Source organism: Coloeus monedula (genome assembly GCF_965178545.1).
Source record: "Coloeus monedula genome assembly, chromosome: 1".
Taxonomy (NCBI): domain Eukaryota; kingdom Metazoa; phylum Chordata; class Aves; order Passeriformes; family Corvidae; genus Coloeus; species Coloeus monedula.
Genome location: NC_138781.1, coordinates 67,020,927 through 67,048,539, shown reverse-complemented (window position 1 = coordinate 67,048,539; position 27,613 = coordinate 67,020,927). Strand labels below are relative to the sequence as shown.

The following is a 27,613-nucleotide window of genomic DNA, read 5'->3' as shown; positions in this document are numbered from 1 at the left end:
GAGCTGTAAATAATGGTAAAACCCCTCTGAAAACAGTTTCGCTGCAAAAGTTGAAGGCATATTTTACAATTTTAGTGATTTTTCTAATGTTTCTTCTTTGGTGCTAAGAGGGAACAAGAAATTCACATCTTCATTCATGTATGTACTTTGGTAAAAAAGCTTAATCCTTCAGCGGAAAATATTAAATGCTTCTTTCAAGTTTCTTGGCACCTTTAAGTCCTTTTTGTATTGCACCCAAAGCACCTCCAAGCACAGAAAGTCAAGACAAAAGATTTCACACCTATAAAAATGATTTAACAGGGAGATTTTCTGGGAACTACTTGAAGATCTGTGGCACTGCACAGCTCAATTATAAAATCTGTCCAAGTCTCCCTCTGAAAACACAGAAGGCTTTGGTTGCCCACCTGTGCTCACCTACAACCAAGCACTGGATTAGAAGAGAAGAATCATCCAGGTCCATTAGCAATCCTCAGAAACCTCTGTTCTCCTGCCTTGGTACCCCTAATGACTTAGATACTGCATATTGAAACTGATGGCAAAATCTTTACTGTGGATCATGCCCATTCTTGAACAGAAGCGTAATCGTCAGTGCTCCGAGCTTCTGTCCTGAGAGTCTAAATTAAGAACAAGCTTCTGGGCTGCTGCTGGGCTTGCAGTAGCTTCTCAGGCTTTGTCCTCCCTCTGTAACCACCTGACCTGAGCTGCCCCCAGAATACAAATCCACTGTACCATGCTGTCAAAACAAATTACTAAATAGCAGGCAGCACCACAGAGGAGACAGAACCCAGGATCTTAGCAAAAGTAAAATGTTGCTCTCCCATGCTTGCTGAGGAATTAAGGCAACCTAAATGCTTTGGTGGGAGGGAAACATTTGCCCTTCACCAAATGCTGCCCTGAGACTTGATCCAGAAAGTAATCAGGTCTCCCATGAGGAGCTGGAGCAAGGTGTAAGGAGGCTCTGCCCACATATCCAAGAAATGCACTCGACGCACTGCAGCATGCACAGGCCTTGGGGACGGGACTCTGAGGGCAGAATTTTCTGTTTACTTTATTTGTGGAGGAGGCTTGGTACAGGTACAAACCAGGGAGGAAATCTGTGCAGGGAGTGAGCACCTGCAGCCCTGTTTCTCCTGTGGTATGTGCTGAAGCTCATACCACTGGGCAATGCTCAGTGCTTAATGAACATGGAGCTGCAGGACAAAGTCATCCACAGCCTTCATCTGCACCAGTAATGGCACTGGGAGCCACCCTGGCCTCTGGGCACGCTTTTTGTGGGCTTTCCCTATGTCACCTGCTGCCACTGCCCACACCATGGTGGCAGATGTGGGCAGGGCTGCTGGCAGCTCCACTGTCACCAGGATTCTGCTCACAGGCACTGCTGTGGTTCCATACCTGCTTCTGCTTACTGCTCACTGCTCTGTGAGGGAGCTGCAGTGCTGGTGGGTGATTTGATCTGGGGTAAACTGACTTTGTAAAAGCACTGTGCATAGATGCCTTTGGGAGAAGATGGGACAGGGCACTAAGACTGCTGTTAGAATAATAAAATAATAGCTTCTGGTTAAATCTGGGCTGATAATCCCTAGGGAGCTAATATTGCCTTCAGTTGTTGACATGATTTCTTTTTTGCTCTTCACCTGTATCTCCCTCACTTTCCACATGCTACTTGCACCATCAATTCCTTATCAACCGTCTCTGCTGCTTTCTTATAGGGGTGCATGCTGGATCTGAATACATTAGTGCTTAATGAGCTACATACTTAAAGCTTACCAGTTAGGTTGTATCCCAACGTTCTTCTAAGAGAATACACTTCCAGTATCAAAAGTAAGTTAATTTAAAATCCCACTAAGTTAAGCTGATTCTACTTGCTTGAACTAATATCTCTCTATAGCTCATCAGAATTAAGCAAAATGTGGATGCGGACATTTCAGTAGAGAGACAGAATAATAAGGAAATCTCATTTCCATTTGCAAAAGTCCTAATTATCCTGATTGTTAAGAGGGAATCAGTTTTCCAATAAAAAATACAAATGAGGATATTTCTTTAATCAGAGCACAGTATGCAAGGCCTTCTCAGAATAGTCTAAACTGACACAGACTTGAATGTTAAATACCTATAAATAATAAAACAATGATTTTGGGGATTCTAAAGATACCATACTCTGAAGGGCTGTGATTTCCCCATCACCCACCCATTAGCTTTTGAACTCAGTGCCTCTTCCAAAAGTTGGCAAAGAGACAGAGGTCTCAAAACCATATTTCTCTTTGACATATTTCTTGAAAACCGATGGGGCAATAAGGGAAGAAGTCAGCAGTACTGGGGAGGGGATTTGTCATGTGGGCATGAAATATAAAAACTATAGGGAAAAAACTACATTAGTCCTACCTTTCATGTCATATGTTTATTTTCATTTACAGTTAACTATGCAAGCTGATACCAAAATCTGTCAGAAGTCCACGCTTTGTTGTTTTGCTAATGGTGGTTTGCAATTTATTGTATGCTTTGCCATTATTTTGAGGAGACTTCGTTGTTTCATTTTATTTAGAAGTGACCTTACTTACTTACCTGTGCAATTTGGAGGAACAATTCGAGTACTGTTCTTTGGTATATTGCATGAGTTTTGGGCCATGATTTTACTGAAGACTCTAGAATATGTGCTATAAAGACAAGCTGGATATATTTGAAACTGGCATGCCAAATCAAGGGTGGGGAGAGTAGAGTAGAGGGCTTTTTGAGCATGGAGGGGAAGCCTGCTGTTTTTGTGTAATGGAACAATTTGGAAACATTTGTAAGGTGGCCTCCATGCTGGAAATGGACTTTGGGAAGAGTAGAGGCTGATGATAAATCATGATAAACCATGGAAATTATTTTATCTATGTGGGGGGTTGAGGGGGAGGAAGAACTGGTAGCTGCACATCTTCTAGGGCAGATTAAACCTCCCAACCAGGTTATAAACCCCCTTCCCCTTTTGTGTAGCTGAGAACAGTAATCTCTTTCTTGTAAATGAGTTCTCCTACAATGGAGAATGCTGGCTGAGAGTCTGAATTAAGAAACAGGAGGAAAAACAAAGGAACGAAGTCTGTTTAATTAGGATAAAAGATACTCCCCCCTGCCAAATCCTCCAATCCCAGTTTGGGAAGCACAGGGCTTGTTAGGGCTGAAAGGTCTGACTTGCTGACTTAGGTAAATGCAGTGCTCAGCAGATGAAGTCATGCATAATTAATTGTTCTTTGTTGCGTTCTTTCCAATGTAATGACTTGTAGCATTCACACTTGTAATAATTGATGTTTGCTGTGTGCTGGAGCTTCAGGACAGCCAATTAAGGCGCTGAAGGTGGGAACTGCACAACATCTCTGCCATCTGGTTGTTACCAACATGTGGGCTATAACGTTGTTTTTTCTTCTTTACTTGTTTCTAGTGTCTAAAACAGTACATGGAGCTGGCAATTCAAGAAGGTTGTGGTTCTCCTATCACATGTCCAGACATGGTATGCTTGAACCATGGGACCCTACAAGAAGCAGAGGTATCTATACTTCTTGTACTTCTTTCTTTCTCTCTCTCTCTTTTTTAACATATATCCCCCAAATTTCTTTATCTGTGTAATAAATATAATCATACACCTTCTCCTCCCTTTAATTACCTTTGATGAGCTTTTGGCAAGAGGCCTGACTGACAAGAGGAGATAGGAACAAACAGATGTTTTTCAAGGGTTTTGCTCCTTTTCCCCTCCCTCTGTGCCTTGGGGAAAGGTTTACTTGGCATCTGGACAACCTCTGAATTACCCATGCAGGTGACTTAACCAGAATACCCTGTATCCTGGAATTGCTGAGCCTCCATTAGACTGTCAGTTCAGTCAGATTTGATTTGACTGCAAACACTGAAATTCTTGATCTTTCTTAAGAGCAAGAACTCAGACTGATGATATGCAAGGCCAGAATTTCCTTGTGTATGTTGGTCTTGGGCTGCAACAAGCAATTTTCAGTCCAATATAATCACACAGGGCTGTATAATTACATGGAAAGAAAGGTGTCTGCGCAGCACCAGGTAGAAGTAGGTCTTAAGAGATATGGAGGGTGTCTCTTGGGATACACCCAAGGGATGCTTGCTTGCCTGCTTTGTGAGGCAGGAATGTCCCTGCTGGGCCTGAGAATACAAATAGGACAAAAAAAACCCCAGGAAAAATAAGATGGCTAAGGGATTTTGATTGGTTTCGCGCATTCTCTCAGCATTTGTTTGCAGGAATAAACTAAAGGAGAATTAGATCTTCATCCCTGATCTGAAGAAGAGAAGTTTGTCTTCTGGATTCCCTTGAGCCCTGTGCATACAGATGCCATAAGAACTATATAATCCTATTCAAATGCCATCAGTGACAGTGTGATTCCTGATACCTTGCATTGAAAAATGCCTTTTTCTCCAGAAAAAAATCAGGATCTGCTCTCCAGCATACATTTGAAATGTTGTGCTTAGTTGAATCAGGGCATGAGACTTACAGCTATTCTTGTTACAGCATGCAGGCATATGGTGGAGCATTTTTTTCTGGCTGAATCCAGCTATTGTTAAAAGTAGCCAGCTGTTTCCCTTCCTCCTCTTTCTACAAAGATACAGAGAGTGTGTAGCAATGTTCTTCCACCCATTGCACCAGATTGGAGGCATCTAGCCTTTATTGAAAATGTATTTTTAAATGAAAATTAACAAATGACAGGGAGAATTCTGCTCTGTTCAACCAGGGTTCTAATGCTACAGGAATTAAGAGAGATGTATTTCCCCTTAGTAAAGGACACTCCAGGGGCATGTATTAATGGACCACTGGCCTAATCCTTGGGTGTTTTTTGGGCTGACAGCAGAGTGACTAAACAGCCCAAATGTGCATTAGTGTCCCTTGGATGACTGAATGTTCTGACACTCCCTTTTGGCGATGTGCTTGAAACACAAGCCTTCTGCTTGAATAGAAAACAAATCCCCAACCTGGTTAAAATTACTGCTTATGTATTTTACCAAATACCTGTTTCTTTAAGGAAGAAAACCACCCAGAAAAAACCAGGAATGACTGAAAGAATAGATTGACTCCATTAACAATCTGAAAGAATAGTATGTAAACTACAGATTTATGTATGAACATTCTCTATTCCTTTTTTTCCCTCTATAAAGAAAAGCTTTTCTTTGTGAAAATGTGGCTTTTAAAAGCTCTTTCTTAAAAATCCAGAACCTTATCAGATGATAGAGAACGTGTTTAACTATGGCTATTGTTTGGCGTGGAAGTACTGTTTAGAGTTACAGTTTATTCCTTACACACTCTCAAACTCCTGGTGTAAAAGTATGAGGCTTCTCACCTCTGGAGGGTCTGCAGCTTTTGTCTCTGCCTTCTGGCAGGACAAGGTTCCTCACCAGGACAGTGCTATGAGGAATGACATGTTGCCTGTACTGCGGGGAAAAATAAAAATAAAAGGTCCTTTTTTTTCTCCTCTGTGATAGCGTCAGTGTTTTGAAAAGGTGTATTTTTCATGTCATGTTCATTTCAGACTATTCTGTGACTGCTGTTCATCAGGTACTGTTACAGTTTGGAGAAAAAATAGCAGTTCAATCTCTTTATCATGGACATGGTGCTAAATTGGTTCCTATACTTTGGGCTAAATGCATCTCATTATGTTAGCTAGAACAGTTGTTTTGTTTGCTTCTTTAAGTGCCTTTTGCCATAGCCTGCACAAGGGCGATAAAGGTGAATTTAGGCATAATTTGAAGTGAAGGAAAGCCTTTTCATTGACTTCAGTGCATTTTGGATTGAGCTTTCTTCAATAAGAAAACTGAACAATTAATAATAAAGCTTATAAGCATTTATAACACAGTATAGCTATCAACACAGTATAGCTATGAAAGTTCCTCTTCTTCTCCCTCTCAAGGTCCTTATTCAAGGTGTGTAACATTTCTTCAGTGCTTTCCAGTGACCTGTTTTTCTTCATTAAGACAAATCAGAATGAAGTCCTGTTTATCTTCCCAGTAAAGTTCTGAAGGGTTTGTCTAGTTTGGTATGAAATAACCAGAGCCTTTTCAAAGGTCTTGCCTTGCTTCTGATTCATGTGCTTCTTCTGTTGCTTTTGGGGGATGGAGGGAGGCAAAAACTCTGGTTAACAATTTAAACACAGAATAGAATTTCTTCTTGTATGTCTGATGAAGAAATGAGCAAGTGCGAATAGCAGGAATGTGTTTCTCTAAAACAGTTAAATATTTCATCAGTACTTGGGGAGTAAACTGCTTATTCAAAGGAGATGCTGGGAATTAAGGCTTAACTTTTTGGGTCCCTCTGGACCTCGAAAAAAAATGTTCCAGGTTTTTAAAATGCATAAAGTGAAAAGTTATTTGAACTAGAAAATTGTACTTTCCAGTACTTTGAAAATATGTTTTCTGAAACCCCTCTGGCTTGGGTTGCTTTTTCCTTCAACAAAATCTAGTTGAAACTGGTATATTTCCCAGCATTTTTTTTTGTTTTGACAAATAGTGCATTCAAACAGAAGGAACTGTTCCACTGAAGTGCTTGAAATCAAGTGCAATCCGAGGTCGTATCTTGACCTATTAAATCTAGATAGCAGCTGCTTGTAGTATAGCTGTCTTTTAGCAGAAATAAATGAGGGGTGGTGGTGGTAAGGCAATGGTTTTGGCTACAGACTCTCAAATAGCTGGTTACACAAAACAAGGAAAGTTTAAAAGCAGTCTTGTTAAACAAAATGTTTGCCCTTTCAAGCTCTAATGGTACAATAAACAAAGATTATTTGGATTTCTTCCTGGAAGCAGAAGGTAGAAGAAACATCTTACATTAATGCAGTTCTCTTTAAACATGCAGACTTCTTCTGTCTGGAATATTCCTGTCTCTCTTGGGAACTTGCTCCATTGATTTAATTGGACCAGTTAATATCCCTAATCTAAATAAGGGGTAATTTATCATGGTTTGAAATGGTTTTGCTTGGTGTGAATCCAGTCACCAGTGTAAGCTATGAATCAAGGTAAATCTCCACTGTATACAGGGATTTTTAATGCAATACTCACTTAGATAATATCTAGGGCATTGTGCTTTGCTGTTTGTGATTCCTGTATTGTTCTAAGGTTTATAACATTGATGCAGTGATCCATGTATACATAATCTGATTTGGATTAAAACTGTGCAGGAGTCACTTAAAGGAGGTACTGATTTGGGCTCTTAAGTTTGTAAAGAATTACACCTTTGCATGCAGTGCAGATCCTGCTCATTGTCCCTCTGTCTGTGTAAATCCATGATCTACACCAGTGCTAACCTGACAGAGGGTTGTCAGCACTTTGTAAAGCAATGCTGAAATAGGACAGTAACCCAGATCTTAGAATTCTTAATTGCGTTATATTCCATACATAGCCAAACACAAAATCCCACTGGGACTCGGTTTAAAATATCAGTTTTATTTTTAATTTCAAAGTCAGTGTACATTTTGCTCGAGGAGATTGAAATGGTAAAATGAGAAGGAACGTGAGAAAACATTGCAGGCTGACCTATCTTTTTCAGGGTCAGAATAAAAATTTTTGTTCTTATTTACTTGTTTTAAAATAAAACCTAGGAGAGCAAGTGAGAGAGCCTTAATTTTGTTTTTATTTGTCACTAAATAAGAGAAGAGCTCTTTAATGGAGAACATGAATAATTTAGTATTTAATTATGACTCTCGTGAGCATGGTAGCTTGATGAAGAAAGTTGTGGGTGTAATTTCTCACAATAAAGAGATTGAACTCCCATACCCTTTTCAAAAGCAAACCACAGCCCCTGTTGAAACCGTTTTACACTCCTTGCAAAACAAGACAGTGCCTCTGTGAGTGGGGCTTTGGCAGAGGTGGGCTATGCCACCCTTTCAAAACTGCTGTTGTTGCTGCCTGTGCAGGATCTGCCCTTGCTGCCTGTCTGCTAGAAGCCTTGTCCTGCTGAACTTCCCTCCCTTGGCATTATCAAGGTTTGATTCATATGGGTGTGAAAGGAAGTAAGATCTATTCAATTTGCTAGATTGCCTCCTTGCATCTCCCTTGAAAGCCTGAGAATAGGTGGAGTAGTGATTTTCCCTTTCCACTGTGGTAGCCAGTGTTTAAAAACAGGGGAGTTGTTCTTCCTTGGGTCCTGGTTACTGCACTCCCTGGAAAAGTTTGCCCCTGTGTGTACTGAACTAAATTATTTTGAACCCTTTCAATTTCCTTTCTTTGCTCTTTTGTCTCATGTAGTAGCAGGGATGCTTGTTATTGTGACACATTTGATGACATGATCTTTTTGGATGCTTGGCAGGGGTCCAGGTGGAGCCCTTTGTGGTAGTAAGCCTTCAAAATTTTGCTTTTGTCCATGGATTTTTACTTCAGGTGAATGCTGCTGTTCTTAGCAATAGCTCTTGTGTGTTCTTGTGCTCTATAGCAAGAGTATATTAACTGCAGATACTGCTTACAGGGTTTGGAAAATCAGAAAACTTATTTCAACTCCTAACAATCTGATAAGTCTCAAAGCAAGATATTTTCTGGAGAGGAGAGTTCTTGCCTGTATTTTTTTTTTTTTTTATTAAAACTCCCAGTATTAAAAAAAAAAAAAAAAAAATTCCCCAAACCTGTCCTCTAGCATTTCTTCCTACATGGAATAATTTCATAGCCTAGAATAAGAAAAGCCTTCTTTCTGATATGCTCATGGTCTTTCTCTTCTGGCTCTTTGCCATCTGCTGGGTTGCTGGTTTGCTGCCTCCCCAGATTTCCATGCCCTGACCAGCCCAGAGACGTGAGTTGTGCAGGAGAGGAGGTGTTTGGGATGGACAAACACCCGGGTGGGGCTTGAGAAGTTGTCTGGAAATGAACATTTAGACTGATGCCAAGCAGGAAGAGATAAACACCTAATCCCCTTACTGTGCTTATGACTGTCCTCGATTAGGTGTAAATGAGATTAAAAGTTCACTGAGGAAAGGATTTGCTGGTTTTTATGGGGACCTGATATTCATGTTTCCTTTAATTAAGTTTGCACATACAGCTGTTAAATGACACTGAATTCGGGCAGCAGGAATTTCTGTGTTTTCTTCATGCCCAAAGGTACTAAATCTGTGAGAGGCTTTGGCTCAGCACCTCTCAGGTTGACCTGTGTGTGGGTGCCTCAGGACCTGGTCTTTCCAAGCCTGTGGGAGTCAGGCACAGGTGATGGGCTGCGTGCATTCAGTGCCCCGAGCTGCAAGCAGGGAGGGGGAAGCTGAGCTGTGAAGAGGATACGTGGGGAAAAGAATGGAGCTAAGTGAAACCAGTGGGGAAAGCTGGCATGGTAAGCTCAAGTTTTCCCCAGGAGAATGGGAAGCTTTCAGCACCGTCTCTGCTTCCTATTGAAACCTGTGTTAAGATGCATAACTCCACTCCCACTGTAATGAAAAAGACTGATTTTTAATACATGGGAAATTCTGGGCTCAATAGAACTGCTCTTGAAAAAACTGTCTGTTAAAAGCAAAAGCAAGTACAGAAGGACCCTGGCCAGCTAAACAATTCACTCAAGTGGCTCTTACAGCATTGAGACTCACTGTTTTAATTTAGTTGTAATGAAGAAAAATTTAAAGTGGTTGCCAATGCTCACCCAGCTAGAGAAATGCAGATGACTCTTTTCATTTTCCAAACTATTTATATGTGAAGCTGCCCTGGGGAGGAGTGGGCAGTACTGAAATGATGTGTCTTTTCTGAAACTGCTAAGCTTCACTCTTTTTAGCCATTTGATTTAGTTATTTTTTGTTCTCCAAGAGTGTTTCAGCTGACTTCTGATGAACAGGTGAAGAGTTTTCCAGAAAAATCTGTCTTACAGTCATATTAATCTTAAATATTAATTAATTACAGTAGTATGAATCTTTAAATTATTAAATCTTGACATAATTTGGATTCATTTTTGTATTACACTGGCTTAGGTTAAGCAAATGATCCAAGCATCTGCTACAAAATGCCGTTTTGTGCAATCAAGTCCAATCAATTTGAGATATTAATAAAGCAATTTCATATTTTATAATACAAATTCATTTTCTTTTTTCCATCTGTGAAAGAAAATATATTCACAGCATGATATTGAATATATATTGGATTTTTGACATTATATTTCTTCTCATGAATGCTATGTCCCGCAACCCAGGAGGACAGCAAGGGCCAGTGTCCACTTGACTGAGGGCAAATTTTGTCCTTTACAGTAATCTGAAGGATTGTGGTTGGATACTGGATGTGAGATTTGAAAGCCTGTCACTTTGAAGCTGTCAGTTCTACACTGTCTCACAGTGCTTCAAATGATCAGGTCCCAGGTCTTATATTAGTCTAGGTTTATTTTCAGTGAAAGAGAAAACGTATATCCAGTGCTAGTACAGTATTACAAACAGATCAGATAAAGAGAATGATCCCACATTCTGCATCTGACAAACATGTGACTCCTGAAATGCCTGTGAAGTTTCTTTTGAAACCCTCCATACCCTGTGTGCAGGTTCACTTATTAGGTTTAAATAGGGCACTTGGTCTTCTTACATAGACTGTTAATTGGAGATTAGGGCATTTAGCCTTTTAGGCTGCTAGTTTAATTATGGTAATGTGTAAAATGTATCAGCAAAGCCTGTTTGTCTACGCCGACTACATTTTTTAACTTCAGTCGGGTTCCCAATAGGCTGCTCCGTGTCTAAGGCAAATTCCAGCAGCGATGGCATTAGCTGTCTTGGCCTAAGCCCCATGAAATGACTAAAAAATGGAAACCAGACTGGCTTTCAGTTCCTGAGAGCTAAGTGACCCCTGCCATTAACGCCAGGAGACACGAATGAAGAACCATTCATTTGAGCTATATTCTTGTGCACAAACAGCATGCTGCAGTCTCCAGGGCTGGAAACATGTCACCCTTTGTTACACTAAACCAACATGAAATAAAATTGACAAGTCTGAAGTAAATACAGAATCCACAGAGAAGGTTTTCCTGTGCATGGTAAGAAAGACGTGGGCTGAACTACTGGACTGTGTGGCTGAAATAGAGGAGGTCAAGAACTGCTTTTAAGTTTTGGAGAAGTAGTCAGGGTATGGAGGAACATGGTGCTGATAGCAAGCAGGAACAAAAAGGTGAATTTGAGAGCCAGCTCAGGAAAGCAGGTGTGTTGAACACAGTGCTTATTAACTTTTTAAGGTTTGTATTTATAATACTTATTTTGTGTATTTGTTTCTCATTTCAGATTGCCTGTTTGGTTCCTGTTGACCAGTTTCAGTTATACAAGAGGTTGAAGTTTGAACGAGGTGCGATCCTTTTTGTTCCTATTACCTTCTCTTTTGTCAGTGGAGGCAGCACTGTTATATACTGCAGACAGAGCCTGTTGAGTGAGTTAAGGAAGAGACAGAGAAGATGCCTTTGCTTTGAAATAGTTTAAGAGCAGTCACTAGGTCTGATGGTGCTCCACAGACAAATTCAAAATTCTTTCAGTATTGAGGAATCGAAAAAGCAGCATCTTACTGAATTATCAGACTTTTACTCAAGCTTGTGGGCAGCAGTCTCCAGTTGCTTGCCTGGGGCTCCACTGTTCTTCCAATAGCACGTTCGTCTTGGATCCTTGAGGTGGTTGTACTGGTAGAACTTGGCAAGGTGCTAGAGGCTGGTGCAGGCCAGGGCACACAGTTCTTTTACACATCCATGGGGATCTTCAGAGCCTCTGGGGGACACATATTCTGAAATCCAATGCAGATTTCTGCAAGCATCCCTGCAAAATGGCTTTGCTTGCGTAAAAACCTCATCTGTGTTCACCTCGTAGAGTTTTTCTTCCTGAGGATTAGTAGGTCCCCTCGTTCCTGAGTAAGGCCTATTTTGTGAACAAGTTTGAAAGTGAAGGTCTCACTGAGGCCAAGCTTTCCTATGCCCAGAGATCACCCTTCTGCATCTGGAGATGGTTCCTTGCCAAGGCTGAAGAAGAAACTTGCTAGTCAGAAGGATGAGATCCCATTCCTGGTTTTAAAGACTGTCAGCAGCTTGAAAGTCTCAGCTGGAAGGTGCGGTGTTTTTCAAAGGACTCAGTGCATGGTACCGTGCAGAGTGCTGTGTCTGAGACACTGCCCTGACTCTGCCTGTTTTCAAACTCTCCTTGGGAGATTGTATTTATGTTCTTCCTCTGCATGCCTGCTTAGATGCAGTGGACTGGGAATGCTGAAGACAATGCAGAGGTCTATAAAAGTCAGGCAAAGCAATGCACTTGAAAATTTGATCGGATAGAAGAATATATAGGTTTTTACAGAATCTCATCTGACATGAGTCCTTGTGAATGACCATAAAGTACAAAAACTGCCAAATACTCAAATATACCCCAAAGTTTATGGGCAAGTGCAGATCGTAGCTGTGATTTTCAGGCACTTGGGTCAAAAAAGAAAGGAAAAAAATCCCAAACCTTGCTTTCATTTTTTATTTCTCGCTCCTGTTTTACCACCTTCTTGTTTATTCTTAATTCCTTAGGAAGTCTCTCCAGTTCATGAACTAATCTGTGGCTTGTCTACAATCCTAGACAGTGGAAATCAGAGCTTGTTAAATCACCATATTAAAGAGTTAAGAAAGAGAGACTTTCTTGCAGTACATCTGTTTTATGTAAAACTGTTTTTAACTGAAGATTCTGAAACTACTGGTTTCCTGGTATCTCCTACCCTGTAACTAGCCAAAGCTGAACTCATGATCTTTTGTCAAACTCACTGTTATGTCTTTTTTTTTTACTGCCTCCCATGCAGAGAAGCCTGAAACTTGTCTCTTTTTTGAATCCTTTTTTACTTTTCTTTCTTGCCTAAATCGGACAAATCCTCTTCCACCTCTGCTATCTTTCTTCATTATGATCCTAAGATCTGTCCTTGCTCCTTTATGATGAGTAAAACTGATGTCCAAGCAGCAGACTTAGACATAGCCCTTTTGCCTTGCCTTTCAGCCCCAGCAATAAATCCAGCTTACTGATGTCTGGGAACAACGATTCCTGCTAGCTAAAGCTCTGACCCAGACACCCAGCACTAATGCCAGCCCTAGCCAAGACCTTTTGCCTATCTTGGATTTAGTCCTGTCCCCAAGGCTGATCTTTCTGCACTCATCAGTGGGACTTGGCTTATTAGCTTCTGCTGGCCTGAAGCTCTGTTCTCAGACCTGAGCCTTACCTGCAAAGCCTGCCCGCCCTGGTCTGGCAGTCTTTTTCTGAAACTAGCAATAAACCTTGCTGATGGCATCTGCTGGGGATGAATTCTGACCCAGAATCTACCCAGAGATTCCTTACTGATTTTCAAGTGATTGGTAGAGCCCTCCCAGACATTTTCCATTGTGAGATAAATTTTGAGCAAAATTTTGAAAACCCCAATAAGGACTTACACATCCAAAAGTTATTTCCCCCATACCCCATCTGTGCTACCCCATCTGTGTGTTAGCTATGTTAATAGAATATATTTCTTCTGAATTTCATTGTTTTCTTTTTTTAATGGACCAATAACATTGTGTGAAAAAGTAGTGAGAAGTAACTAGCTTAGAATTGTGTATCTATGGACAATCACTAAATCTAATAAGGAATGCACTGACAATATGCTGTTCTCTTGTGGGTTTTATGTTCTTAGAATGCAAATAAAAAACAAGCTTTCTTGCATATCTGTAACTTCTCTGCATCCAGTCAGGGCCAAGCCACAGAGCTTCTGTGAAGCATATTTTAGTAGAAGAAACAGGAATTGCTTTATGTCTATTTAGGATGGGGTTGAGGTAGTCAACAGAAGTGAAGAAACAGAGAAATGGTAAATAGGTAGGACACATGCATTCTGTTTGTTTCTGTGACAATTGCTCAGTAGGCCGAGTGGTAGATGAAAAGAATCTCCATTTTATGCCTGACTCAAAAGTAGTCCATTTTAAAAGGAGATGTTGCTAATACTCTGCGAAAAAGAATCATGAACTCATCCTTTCACTGAGTACCTCTCCTGAGCTGGAAGTTATTTTCTTCAGGGTGCTGCATTTCCCCTGTCTGCCACCCACATCTCACCTGCTTGCTCACATGTTTTATGAAAACTGGCCAGATCCCTGCCCAAAACTGGCACTGTTTGGGAAAGCTTTTCTCTTGAGAGTAGAGGGAGTTGTGGCTGAACTGGCTGCAGGGAAGCAGGGGAAAGGCTTGGGAGAGAAATGGCCCTAACGAAGAGACGGAGCAACTTGCCAGAGCAGGATGATAGCCTTTTTCCCTTTTTTGGCTGTGCCTTTTTAGTTTTTTCTGGTTTTGCTTGTACTCCATGGTAAACCAAACAGTATGAGACAGCGTGGATTGCAAAACACCATCTGTAGGTTCTTTGTAAAATGGAGGAAGTGGGAGAGGAGGGAGTTTCATCTCATGCATTACATCTTGCTGTAACAAATTGTTAAAAAACAGGTTTGCAACCCAACTCTCCTCCTCCCAATGATGTCAAAACCAGACACCCTGTCTTTCTCCCAAAAACAGGATAGGGGAATTTAGGTTTCCAAAGCTGCGTTTTCAACAGAAAACATACAGAACCTACTGTGTGAAGGACTAAATGCAATAGCAAGTACTAGGCCATGGCCTTACCCAGTTCAGAGTTTCTTTTAAGAGACACCAACGGAACCTAGAAAAATAAAGATTTCTCAGTCAGGACACTACTTTTTAAAAGTATGAAAATGTGAAAAGTTACTTGCTTGGCCGTGTGTCTCTTCTCCCCACAAATGAAGCTGAGAACCAATTTGTTTTGGCTTTCATTCAGTTGAAAGCAAAATGTTTGTTTGTTTTGGGAGGCAGAGAAAGCATGTGCAAGAGAGTAAGAGGAAAGAATGAAACTAGATTTATGAAGTGGCTGAAGGTAGATGATACAGGTGTTTTGCTGTCACTGCTTAAATTATAGGTGACAACCTTTGCATGGATATAGAAATTCTCCACATCTGTTGGAGCGCTCTGACGCAGAAATTACCTGAAGTCAGAGCACCATATACCTGTGTGTCCTGCAGGCAGCAGAGAAGATGAACATCTGCATGCGGTTTCAGCAAAATTTGCCAGAGAACGTATATATGAGGCCCTTGTGCACCTTTTTGTTTCAAGTGGGACAACTTACTTTATCTGCTTGTAATGGCTTTTGCCATCTGACAGTCAGGATTTCCACTGGCTTTTGAGACATCCCCTCCATCTATTTATTTTCGGTGGTGGTACCAGAGAGCTCCCAGGGAGGGAGGAGGGGCAGGTAGCTCCTGAAGGCTTCCCCCTTTTCTGGGGAAGCTCTGCAGGGTGTGAGTGTTTGGCTGCATCTCATGGAATTGAGTAGCAAATGAACAACATTGAATGTGTCCCAGCTGGGTTTCTGTTGCAAGTCCAAATTCCTTGAATAAAGATTGGGAAGTGAGAGAGAGGATCAACATTTATCATTCTCTGCCATGTGATGATGACCGTAACTCAGTGTCTCCACCCTGAATGTTGACTTCTGTAATAATCTGATACCAGACAAATAGTAATGATATGATACAGTGAATATTAACTGGAGTTTATGGATAGAGGAGAGTAAATAAGGCATGGAAAGTAGCTTGATATTAATTTAATTGCAGTCTTTCTGCTGTTTATATGGAAGTTACTGCATGGCTTGCACACGTGAAAGACATGGAGTGACCTAGTGTTACAAAAGACATGTGCTTCTCAGCAAACAGCAGTTAGGTTCATATTTTGAACTTCCCTATGAAAAGGCAAGGGACACGTTCTGTGTAGTATATTTCTATTGTTGCAATGCTTTCAGTGCAACTGCTGAGCAGAGCACAAATGCAGACCTGCCTAAAGAAGAGAAGGCCCAAATGCCCTTCGGCATGGGTGCAGAGTGCTTTGGCTCCCACACCCTCGTGCAGAATTGGGTGTTGTATACCTAGACACATGTCACTGGAACAAGCAGGGGACTGTGTAAAGAGTTTTATTTCTCTCTCTGTTGCATTTCAGAAGTCCACTTGGACCCCCAGCGAACATGGTGCCCCACAGCCGACTGCCAAACAGTGTGCCACATCTCACCAAGTGAGTCGGGAGCACCGGTGCCAGTGGAGTGCCCCACCTGCCACCTGACCTTCTGCTCCTCTTGCAAGGAGGCGTGGCACCTGCAGCACCTGTGCCAGGAAAACCAAACTGCTCCAGTACCAACCGAGCAGGGGTAAGATGGGAATCCATGGAGGCCATGCAGTCTTTCAGTTCTTTTCATCACAGGGCGTCACATCAGGTTCATGGAACAACGTCCTTCTAGGTCCACAGCTTCAGCTCTGAGACTGTCCATCTCTCCTGGTGTTTCCTAAATACAATTCCAGTCTAAATACTACTTTAAATGATAAATTTTATTTTTTAATACTTATTGTTTGTATATTTGTCAAGCTTGGGTTGCAACTGACACTTCTGAAAGATGAAGCCCTCCAGGACTTTAAATCTGCCTAAAGGCTTTGTTCACATGCTAGACTTATGACCTGTGCCCATACAAAAAATCCAATATACCAATATTGCAGGATCCAAATTTTGCCTGTACTGTGATTAAGAAATTGTCCCTGCTTAGTATTTATACAATCTCTGCATAGACAAACTGTAACTCCTGCACAGAGTGTAAATTTCACTTGGTGTGAGAAGCCCGATTTATGGTCATTTTCCTTAAGTGCAAACAACCTACAGATCAGGTTGTAAGAGTCATTAATCTACAGAAAGAAAGCACTTTTGTGTTTAAATGGTCATGTCTTTGGCTATCCATCTTTGTTTTCAGAATCAGGTTATGTTGAGTCATGTGTTCTAAGTTTTCTATCATATTTTTTCAAGAAATGAAAGACTTAAAACCTAGAGCATTCTGCTTGCTAGAGACTTCATGGAACAGGAGTTGCCAAAAAGCTCTTGCCATGATTTTTCTTCTCTAGGTGTGATCTCTGGCTTTGGTGGAGTTTAAGCCTATTTTATTCAGACAAGGACAATGTTATGAGTTGCATAATCCAGTCCTGTTAAGTGAATTGTGCAAGGTCTCTGTAACAAAGTCTTAAGTTTTAATGCTATAGGTGATTAATTGTGGGTGTAGTGACTGCTGGTTTTATGTAGCATAAAAGAACAAGGCAAGGGATTTTCACTTTTATGTGATATTAGTAGTCTTACACCTAGTAGTGGGTATGCTTCATTGTATTGTACTGAATATAAGAAGCTTCACACACTGAGTACATTAGGACAACAACATGAGATTCTCTGGAAAATAAGCACAATATACATTAGGCAGTGGACCTGACTACCAACAGTTATGTTCACATCTCACTTTAATGTTTCCTTACTTTTCTAGATTCCTTATTGGAGCAGCGACAGAGGCACCAATTAAGCAGTGCCCAGTTTGTCGGATCTATATTGAGCGAAACGAGGGCTGTGCTCAGATGATGTGCAAGAACTGCAAGCACACGTTTTGCTGGTACTGTCTACAGAACTTGGATGTAAGTATTGCAGAAAAAACACCAAGATAAAGAGCAACAGGGTTAGGGTTAGTCTGAGGCTCTGTGCAAGCTCTTTGTTAATTCATTGTTGTCCTAGCTAATTTCTTGGCTCAATTCAGCTTCTTATTCAGTTTCTTTCTCTTCTCTCACCCAGTGCTTTTATTTATATCAATATCATTTTTATTTCTTCCATAAAGGGTTATAGCCGTGTCTGTGGATCCCATGTTTGTTCTTTGAGGGAAATGGGACTGACTTGTTGCTTTCTGGACGTTAGTTCCAGCAATACCTTGCTCTGATTTCCTCTTCCAGTAGCTAAAAACAGTTTGGTTGAGAGTGAGGGAAATAAATGTCTCCCCCCTGTTTCAACAGCAAAGGAAACAGACTATCCAAAAAATGGTATGGTACTGGGTGAAGGGGGTTGTTCCATGGTATGGTGCTTAAGGGCTCACTCCTAGCGAGGAGGAGCTAGGTTTCCTTTACTGCTCCATCTCTAGTGCCATGTTTGCTGAAGAGAGTGGTTATTAGGCTTGAGGATAAAAATGTTGGATCATGAACGTGGACTGTAAAGTGCATGTTGCTAGTTATTTCTCAAAGGTTGCAAACCACTCTCAACTCGTGTGGACTTCAAGTATCCTAGCAGAAATAAGAGTCCTAGAAGTAATGCACTTGTATATATGGCAGCTTGCCCTTTTGGCACAGTCGTCAGTAACAACCGTGGGAGTGTGAAAAGGACTTTTACCAGCACTTGAAATAAAATGTTTTGTGCTGTATGGCTTTTCTTGTCTTCTTTTTTGTACTCCACAGCCAGCAAACAATGAGACTTCCTCATTCTTCATCCTTCTTTTACTCAGCATGCTAAACAAGTTTCCCTTAGTGTTATGTCCCCTTTCTGTGTGGGTGAACGTGCTTTTTCAACACGAGTCTTAGGGCTTGCCTCAGAGTACATGCAGTACACAGTGATTGCTTAACACTGTGCTGAACTAGAGGAGTGTCAGATTCTTACAGACTCTGCAGACATGCCCTTTTGAGCTTTTGTCAGTTCAAAGGGAGAAAGAGAGAAAGAAACTGTAGTTGTGTGATTCAAATGTAGTTTTTCTAAATGTATGGGGTTACAGGAGCTCCAGGCATAGGTGAAGGTAATACCTGTAAAGCCAGAGAAGTAGGGCTGAAAAATGAAAGGGGAAGCAGCATCAGGTTACAGCACAGTGGTTCAGGGAGGGTAATGCAGGGCATGAGTCACCTACTGAAGAAAAAAAATGAGTAATTTAATAAGTATTAATGGTAAAAGAGAAATGAAACAGGATTTTTGTACTTTTTAATATTTTCCTATTAAGTCTTAGAAGAAGATTTCTGTGAAGTGTAGGTACAGCAGGAGGACAGAAGGTAGAATACCTCAGGAAGATGATCCCTCACATTGCTAGTTTTCAGAAATGCCTGTTGTTTTCAGTCTCCTTTATCATCAACAAATTATAGACCAGGTGCTTGTGCAATAGGTGAAACTCATGTGCTTATGCTTTTTAAAAGTGGGGGAAGAAAGATGCTGTATGATAGCTCAGGTGCCAAACATATGCCAAACATAGAGAAGTTTCTTTAGGTAATTATTTAGAAGACAGGTGAACTTGTCTGCTGGCAGCTGGCAATTTCGAAGCAGTGCCAGGAAGGTTGTGTTTCCACTCCGGTCTTGAACCTCTCCCTGCAGTTCTGTAACCTGCTCTTACAGCTTCTCCTTTTGTTTTTCAGAATGATATCTTCTTACGGCATTACGACAGAGGCCCTTGCAGAAACAAGCTGGGCCACTCGCGGGCTTCAGTGATGTGGAACAGAACACAGGTGTGTTCCAAGCCAGCTGGGCAGAGCTCTCATACATTTTACCCTTCAGAGGAGGACCAGAATGATTATTTTCATGTTTTCATCTTCTCTTTTTTGTGACCTATGCTATGTTTTTGCATGCACATGTGTGTTTTATTTTCCATGCTGTCTAAATATATATTTTTCTCCCATGTGTCTTTCAGGTTGTGGGGATCCTCGTTGGACTAGGTATCATAGCATTGGTGACCTCTCCCTTGCTGCTCGTGGCATCTCCATGCATCATCTGTTGCATTTGCAAATCTTGCCGGAGCAAAAAGAAAAAACACAGCCCACCAACAACCTAAAACTCTGTGTCTTTTTGAGTCTCCATCTGTACAGCATCTGTGTGTGAGAAAGCACAATGGTTGTGTTTTGGTGCCATACATACCAAATAATGCTCCCTTTTATTTGCCAATCCTTGAGATAAGTGCCTATTCTTTACAGGCTATCTAACAAGTCCTAGTGGGGGAAAAGTCTAGATTATTGTGCAGTACATATGGTGTAGGTTTTTGCTTCCTCAAGAGGAAAACAGGATGCCATTCAGTAGTTCATAACATAAATATGATCTACCATTCAAGACTAATAGAACATTCCCATTTTCCATCAGCTGCACATGACTTGATCCTGCTGCGTTACTCTGTCTTTGCAGATCCAGTCATTACTGTCATGCTTGCTGTTGGTTCTTGACGACACTCAGATTTCTCACAAAGTTTTGGGTCTTTTATAGAAGAGGGAGAAGCCTGATTAGGTTCTTCTGTCTGCTAGCGTGTGTCCCGTTAAAGGTAACAAACCATTAAGAAAATATGTTTGGTAGTTTCCTGTCAATTGACTGCCATGGCATTTCTTTCAGCATTGAAATCCATTTGATTTTTACTATTGATCTCAACTACAGAAGTAGAAAAACAACAAAACTGTTTCTAAGATAGGGCTCTCTTTTGAGAGGCTGCACTACCTTGAGAAAGCTGCTTTTTCTTCACATCAAACATGACCTATGTACCAGGAAATATTAGGAATATGCATAATTCCCTATGATTGGGCATGCCTTTTGTCAGTACCATGGGTGTAGCAAACTCACAGTGAAGGTAATACTGTAAGAAAGACTGTGATACCATTCCCATTTGTGCAGAGTGTTGGGATCTTGGCTGTGTGTGTACAGAGTGGCAGCATGGGTGCAGATATACCAAGTACATATGGGAAATACGTTTTCTAGGCAGTCAGTATATTTTTTCAACAGTTTACGTGGGGTGGCAGCAAGAACCCTGTTAAAAAGTTATTGAAACCAGGCCAAGACAAGCCCTCCTTTAAAACCTTATGGACCTGCTGAAGTGTTTACTTGAGAAATGCTGTGTAAATGTGAGTTCCATCCATTGGTGGGTATTTCTTTTGTCCTGCTCAAGGTTAACAAACTCTGTTACTGATATTTTTTAGTTACTCTAAATCTGGAAGGCTGTCATTTAGTAAGTGCTTCATTTTAATTTGGTGCCTCACCACCAAACCAATTCAGACCCTGGTATCAGTTACACCTGAAGAGGTGGAGTTACTCCAGGCTCACTCAGGAGTGGCTGAGATCAGACTCTTCTCCCTGGAGTTTATTTCCTTAATGGATGGTGCTCCTCACAACCGGGGCCGGTAGCGCTTTTGTTCTGGACTCCAGTCTGTGCATTTTATATCTGTGGGAACAGATACAAGTTTGCACTATATAATTGGTTGTAATTCCAAACCCCTTTCCATAAGGGCTGTGAAGTTTGAAGGAGATGCTCAGCCCGAGTGTGGTGTCGGGCTCGCGCTCCGCCCGGCTGCCCCTCTCTGAGCACACAGCGCAGGTCACCCAGAGTGCTGCGAGGAGCGTCTGTGTGTGGTGTTTGGCCGAGCCTCAGGAACCTTGCCTTCTTGGCAGCTGTAAATGTGACCTGTTTTCTGTTTAACTTTGCTCTCTGGTTACTGTAACAGAAGTGGTTGGTGTTCTTCTTTTGAGAAAGTGTAGTCTGTTGAGCAGACTAGCAAGGACAGAGGCCTTAAATGATACTGTCTGTTTTACTTTTTAATTGATTTCTTTTTTAAATACTGTCTGACTTTGCTACCAGTCGTGGCTGGAGGGCAGGCAGTGCTCTTCAGTGCAAAAGGCTATATTTATTCTTCATCCTCAGCTTTGAAGGGAAGCAGAAAGGTAGTCAGTACATTCTAAATACAGAGTGCAATGCAGGCAACTGCCATTTATAATAAATAAAGAATGTTTTCTGTATGTGTTTTCTTGAAGAGCACTAATGGTAGTGCTTTGGGGTACTTGTGACAGATTAAAGTGTCCAGCCCTTGGCTTTGCACTATTTTTCTACCTATGTTTTTATGGCACTACTGTCATTTCCATTTTATTTATGAACTTGAAGTTGCAAGTCTTACTTCAACGAAGCATAAAGGACAAAGATGTAGGAATTGTACAGTCTCTTTAACCATAACCAGCATTGCAATGCACCAATATCTTTTGCATGTTAAAATTTGAGAGTTTTTCATGTTTTGTGATCTTGCCCATGACTGATGCATCCTTTGCTAGTCTGGTTTCTTGCCTTGTCCTCTTCCCTCTTTCTGCTGGTCTGTTTTTGCTGAAATGCCTATTGGAATGAAGGTGTCTTGATTTTTTTTTCATTAATACTGTTGTGTTAATGAAACTGCCAGGTTCTTCCCTCTGTTAAAGAAATGCAGCTAAAGGCAGCTCTCTTGCATCAGTTTAGATGCCTGGTGGGGGTACCAAAACTGGTATAAATTAATCATGCAGGAGTTAACACAGCCTGGCAGTCTCAGCCCCAGTCCAGGCATCTAAAAAGTCTGGATGTGGATTGGTAGCCCAGACTTTAGCTGGAGGTCTTTACACAAAAACTGGATAAGGAGAGCATGAGCTACAGGCACCCCTTCCTTTGGCTGTGTGGGTGCAACAAATGGACCAAGAAGGAAGCCCTAGACACTTTAGAGCTTAAAATTAAGGCTTTACAACAATGATTTTCTTTAAAAGGCCGTGTCCAGTGCCCCATGTGTCCTGGCTTTTCATTGCATGGGAATAGTTGAGCATATGCATTAAGTAGACCCTGACCTGGCCGAGTCGAGCAGTAGCTGTGCAGAGTGCTGGGAGCAGTAAAGCCCCGTTGCTTTGTTTTCCAGAATGCAGCTATTTTGCACCAACTGGCTATGCTCACAGAGTTTCCAAAGAAACATTTTAGCAGGAATCTTTTTACAGTGTTGGCTTTTGCTTTTGTGTTGCCTTTTTTTTTTTTTTTTTTTTAACTTTATAAGAAACATTAAAGTCACTTTATAAAAGATTTATTGCAAGCATGACAAATAATACTAGTAGTAATTAGGGAGAAAGAAAAAAACCAGGACTGACTACATGGGACTCTTCTTAATCAATATATCTGTAGATCCACCCTCCTGAACTCCATCAGTATGATGTTATTTGGTGCATGTTACTACCAGGCTTCACTGCTCTTCCCATCTCTGTTCTTGCCCCTGTGGTAGGTGGCTGGCGTGGGGGCAGCAGCCAGGGGTGAGCTCAGGGCTGTAGCAGTGCAGGTACCACACAGGAGCACATTACCCACCCTGGAATCATCACCAGTTTGTTCTTGGGCCTTTAACCACTGAGAGACACCTTGGGGGTTTTAGGCCTTTAATGTTACATTGAGAACATTCACAGATGTCTCTCTTGGAGAACAGAAGTGGGAAGTACTTCATTCCTTCTGAACCAGGAGCATTCAGGCCTTATGAAAATTGGGCTCTAGGTGTTTAAAGGTCAGTTCTCAACCTAAGAGAGCAGTGCTAGAAATCTGGATTTGTACTGCATCTGGCCACAAATCTCCATGGCCACATATCACATCATTTCCCATCAGTCACTGGGTCTGTGTTAAATACAGCTGAAGATCCCATTCAGCATTCCATGTCCTTGTGTTAAAATGAGGATGATGACATCTCTTTCCAAATCCATCTCTTATTAAAAAGAAGATACTTGTCATGCTACAGCGTAAGTGCATCTCTGCAGTATTTACTCCAGAACTATGGTAGGTGTTCAGTCCTGCCCTCCAGTAAGTGATGGTTTATTTTTGGTGCATGGAGTTACTTACCCCAAAGAGCAGCATGAGGGATAACAGTAATGAATGTTTCTCCGTGCTTTAATGATGCTAAATGCTACGTCTTGTTGTCTGTCCAGTAACACAGCATGATGTCCCAAGACAAGTTTTACTTGAATGAACTAAGAAAAACTGGATATTGCCTCCATATTTGCATGAATAAATAAATACAGGTGGACAGAAACAACTGCATTTCCACAATGGGACAATAAAATCAACTTTAGGCTGCTCTGTTCTCTGGTACCACAATGGGTGGTTGTGCTGTAGTGCCTGCCGCTTTAAAAATTTGAAATGTGTTTTGCACTGTAATCTTCTCCCAGTCATTCTTTCTCAAACTAATTCCTTTTATGATCATATTTTTCATCCTGTGTTTCCGGCCAAAGATTCTTAGAGCAAAGTTAGTAGATTTCTTTGTATGAGGATACAAATCTTGCAACCATTTCTCCCAGGTTTTAATAAGAAATTTGATGCTGAGATACCTGACCAAAGATAGAAATTCCAGACTTGGCTTGTTTAGAAAAACCTATTGAGACTTTTGAAGTTCTCTTGTAAGTTCTAAATAAGGACTGCTTTGTTAGAGCTCATAGGTAAGGGAGCCTTACAACTTCTGAGCTTCACAGAAGAGATGCTTCTATTGTTAAGCAGACTTTGGACATGTGCTGGGAAAAAAATTTTTAAAAAAATCTACATCCTCTATACATATTTTTATTATATAAATCAAAAAGACTTCCCTTGCATAGATTCATAATTTAGGGATTCAAACTCTCTGCAGGCTTTTTAGGGTATACTTACACAGGAGGATAATCTTAAAAATATGCTGAAGCAGTTGAACAGAGTGTGCTAGTTATAAAACAGTTGTCAGACATCTCTCACATGTGCGTGTGTGGGATGAGATAGTAATTTACATGGCTGGAAATAAAGATGTGAAAATTTACCTTTTCTGGAACAGCAAGAGTTGGTTCTTCTGTAGTCTGCTGGAAGGTGAACTTACTGCTGAGGCTCTGGAGAACTTTGTTCTCATTTTCATTTGTCCTCTAGTTAGTAAAGTAATGAAGTGAGAGCTGAATCATGTTGCTGAACAGGAAGTCCAAAGGTCTGTTTTGTGTCTTGGCATCAAGTTTCTCATAACCAATGTGGTTTTATAATTTATTATTATAATTTATACAATGCAAATATAATTTATAATTAGTAATTATAAAATATTAAGGATGAAGTATCATTGCCTTTATCATATGATAGATTTATTTTAATTGCATTCATACTGGAAGGCTTTTCTGCTTCCTGTGGAGAAAGATATGGTGTTCTTGGCAAGGTAAATTCCTATGATCTGGTGCAGTCCACAGTAAATGTTTCTTACTAATTTCTAGTTATATCAGAGAGTTTTTTATGATCCCTCAAGTTAGTTCTTTGAATTGAGCAAATCTCTATTGTTAGGAAAGGCAATTTCCTAGCAAGGAATTTTATTGACCATCACAATCTGAGCTATAAAAGATGATACTGGTTGACAAGGTCCACCAGCTCTTTAGAGGACACAACCTAATTCTTCTCCCTTCTTCCAAGGAGACTTTCTCTTTTCTTGGATGAAAATTAAGGATGTCAGTAATTTGCTTGTGCCTTCTGGATGTCCAGACAGAAGCTGCAGCTTCTGGTGGCCATGTGCCGGGAGATCCCAGACAGGTTGAATGTGCAATGCTGCAGCAGGTGTGCAGTGAATTGCTTAAATTTCAAGAAGGTGCCTGAGCTTTATGGCTTTCTGGGGCCCATGCAGTGGATGTGGTGCACAAGGGACTCATCCAGGTGAGGCTTCAAGTGCCACCATTTCTATGGCACATGTCATGCTGGGCCTTCTCACCACGTGCAAGCGTATCCTGGAGTTTCATCAGGGCCCTGTCTCAAGCTGGCCCTTTCCAAAGCCACCCACCCACCTCCAAAACTGCCCAGAATCCAGAGCAAATCTCTGTTCCTTTCATTTCCAAGTCTCTTGCTACTGGCCTGGTCCAGTTTCACAGAAGCTTCAGTTCATGTGAGCTGTTTGGAGCTCAGCTGGTCTAAGCATTCGCTTTCCCTAATGAGCAAGGCTTGGGAATGAAGAGAAGCAGAACTGTTCCGTACCATGCTGGCATTGACATCCATAGGCACCAAAGGTCACCATGTGAGAGCTCTTTTGACTGCCCCAGTGTTGCTTATTTCTGAAAAAAGCCTGTGTTTTAAGTGTGTGTAGATGGAAGTGTCCGAGTCTGGCACTGGGTGTGTTTGTGTATGCGGCATGAGCCAGCAGTGGCCACGGACCCTTGTCCTGCCCCTCGCAGGTTTTACATTCTGTTTATCTATTTTTTGGGGTTTTTTTTCTTTTCCTCCAGGTAATACACTTTCTTCACCACTTTTCTCCTGGTGAAGGGCAAAAGGGTTTGATCTTTGTAAGATTTGTTAAAATATTTTTGTGTTTATAAGAAGAAAGCTGACATGTATAAAAAAATAAGTGCTTTTGTAAATTTTTTTTTTTGTGGTATGATTCAGCATTTAAATGTTTTACAGATGCAGTTTTTTGCACTCTCTGCATATATTCATAAAAATTATATTTATTTTCTGTCTTTAAGGTTTACTTTGGGGTTTTTTTCTTCTGATGTTACAAAATGCAATATGTGCAACATAAAAAATCAGTGTAAAGACATTGTCTCATTTTGCTGTAATCTTCGACTGCCTTTAAAAAGATAACATAGAAAATTTGTGGTAAGAATTTGAATACATCAGAGGTGCTTAATGGAAATTTTGAGGATAAAAGAAGGTAAAAGAGGTGGGATCAAGAGTCATGGCTCTTACTTTCTCAAGAGTAAATGACATTAAAATCCTTTTAAAGAGTGTGGGGCAGGCTCTGGATTAGCCCTGGGAGCTGCTGCAGTGGTGTGCAGACAGCGTTGGTGCTTGCTCTCTGTAGATGGAGTGCAGCATTACTAAAGATCTGCTCCCCTGCAAAGTCTGGTGGAGACTGTGGCTTGGGAGATACCAGGAGCACCTGGAGGAGCTGGAGCTACCCCAGGCAGTGGATGTGGGATGTGTGGCAGGCTGCACAAAGCAAAGTCTGCTCCTTCACAGCCCCCTTTTCTCTTTGCTTGCTCCCTCAGCCTTGCCTGTCCTTGCAGCAGAATGGGGCCTCCTGCTCCGAGTTCCCGAGGGACTTGCTGGGAGGCTGCATCCTGCTGTGCAATTTCAGACATCCATGCTCCTTAGTTTCCTTGCACACCCACATCCTGCAGTGTTTACAAGAGACAATCACAGCTGTGGTTTTGAGCATCACACATGAGGGCGATGTTTACTGTTAAATACTTCTAGTTTAGCTACAGTTACTCAGCATCTGAAGGTAGGATTTTCCAACTGGGTGACACATCCTTGAAGACCCTATGTGTCATCTGTGGGGCTCTTCACCTCAATACGTTATCTGAAAGGTCATGATAGTTTTGCCTCTGAGAACAGGTTTTCAGGATGAAGGTTGGGGAGAATACCACCATTGTCACTTGCAGCTCAAAATTCTGGTCATGCATGTACATTTTTTTCCCCCACCAGTTTGCTTAGAGTAAATTCAGCACTGATATTATTCCACTTAAACACAGTAATTTTTTTCGTGTGTGCGTGTTGAAGGCTCTTGTCTTGTTCTGTGAATGTGCAACAAAGCAGGAGCGACTTACCAGTTCACACAGTAACACAGATGATGACTTGCACCAGACTTAAAAGTTTCCAGCACAGCACTTTTCCTTCAGAAGATCTTGCTGTTTGCTGAGGAACAAGCTTTCTGATGGGAATGTGTCCATTCTGTCAGACTTATGATGGACACCAGCTGCTGGCAGCCAATGTGCCTGGTACCCTGCCAGCCTACCAGCTGCTAGTGGTGGGCAAACTGCCCAGCTTCCCACCTGGTAGATGAGTGAACTGCCAGCTCCTCACCTGGCAACTTTGAAGAAAAACACCAACAAGTCTTCTCCAAGAAAAAGATACACATTTCTGAATTTCCATTATTTAAAATTCCAAATCAGACTAGTCTAAGCAACCCAAACATCTTCTGGCCAGTTTCAGAAAATAAAAAAAAAGTCAATGGATTCAAATTTGATTTGATCCCAGCTTCAAGGTGCAATTTCCCCTCCCAACTCCTGCACTTGTCATGAAGACTAGTTTTCTTCAAAAACCTTTTATTTCAGAGCTATTTGTAACCAAATACCTTGATTTTAAACTCTCCATCTTT

At 41.3% G+C, this 27,613-nt stretch overlaps 1 protein-coding gene across 3 annotated transcripts in view; it reads left to right on the top strand.

The window, feature by feature from the left end:
- Positions 1 to 25,970, top strand: part of RNF144B (ring finger protein 144B) — a 70,911-nt gene extending 44,941 nt beyond the window's left edge. For all 3 annotated transcript variants that reach the window (XM_082290010.1, XM_082290011.1, XM_082290009.1), the window contains exons 3-8: positions 3,416 to 3,520; positions 11,193 to 11,253; positions 15,927 to 16,131; positions 17,278 to 17,422; positions 19,163 to 19,252; positions 19,435 to 25,970. In XM_082290010.1, the coding sequence (XP_082146136.1) occupies positions 3,416 to 3,520; positions 11,193 to 11,253; positions 15,927 to 16,131; positions 17,278 to 17,422; positions 19,163 to 19,252; positions 19,435 to 19,575 (747 nt within the window). In that variant the 3' untranslated portion in view covers positions 19,576 to 25,970. The remainder of the gene's footprint in view (positions 1 to 3,415; positions 3,521 to 11,192; positions 11,254 to 15,926; positions 16,132 to 17,277; positions 17,423 to 19,162; positions 19,253 to 19,434) is intronic.
- The last annotated feature ends 1,643 nt before the right edge of the window (positions 25,971 to 27,613 follow it).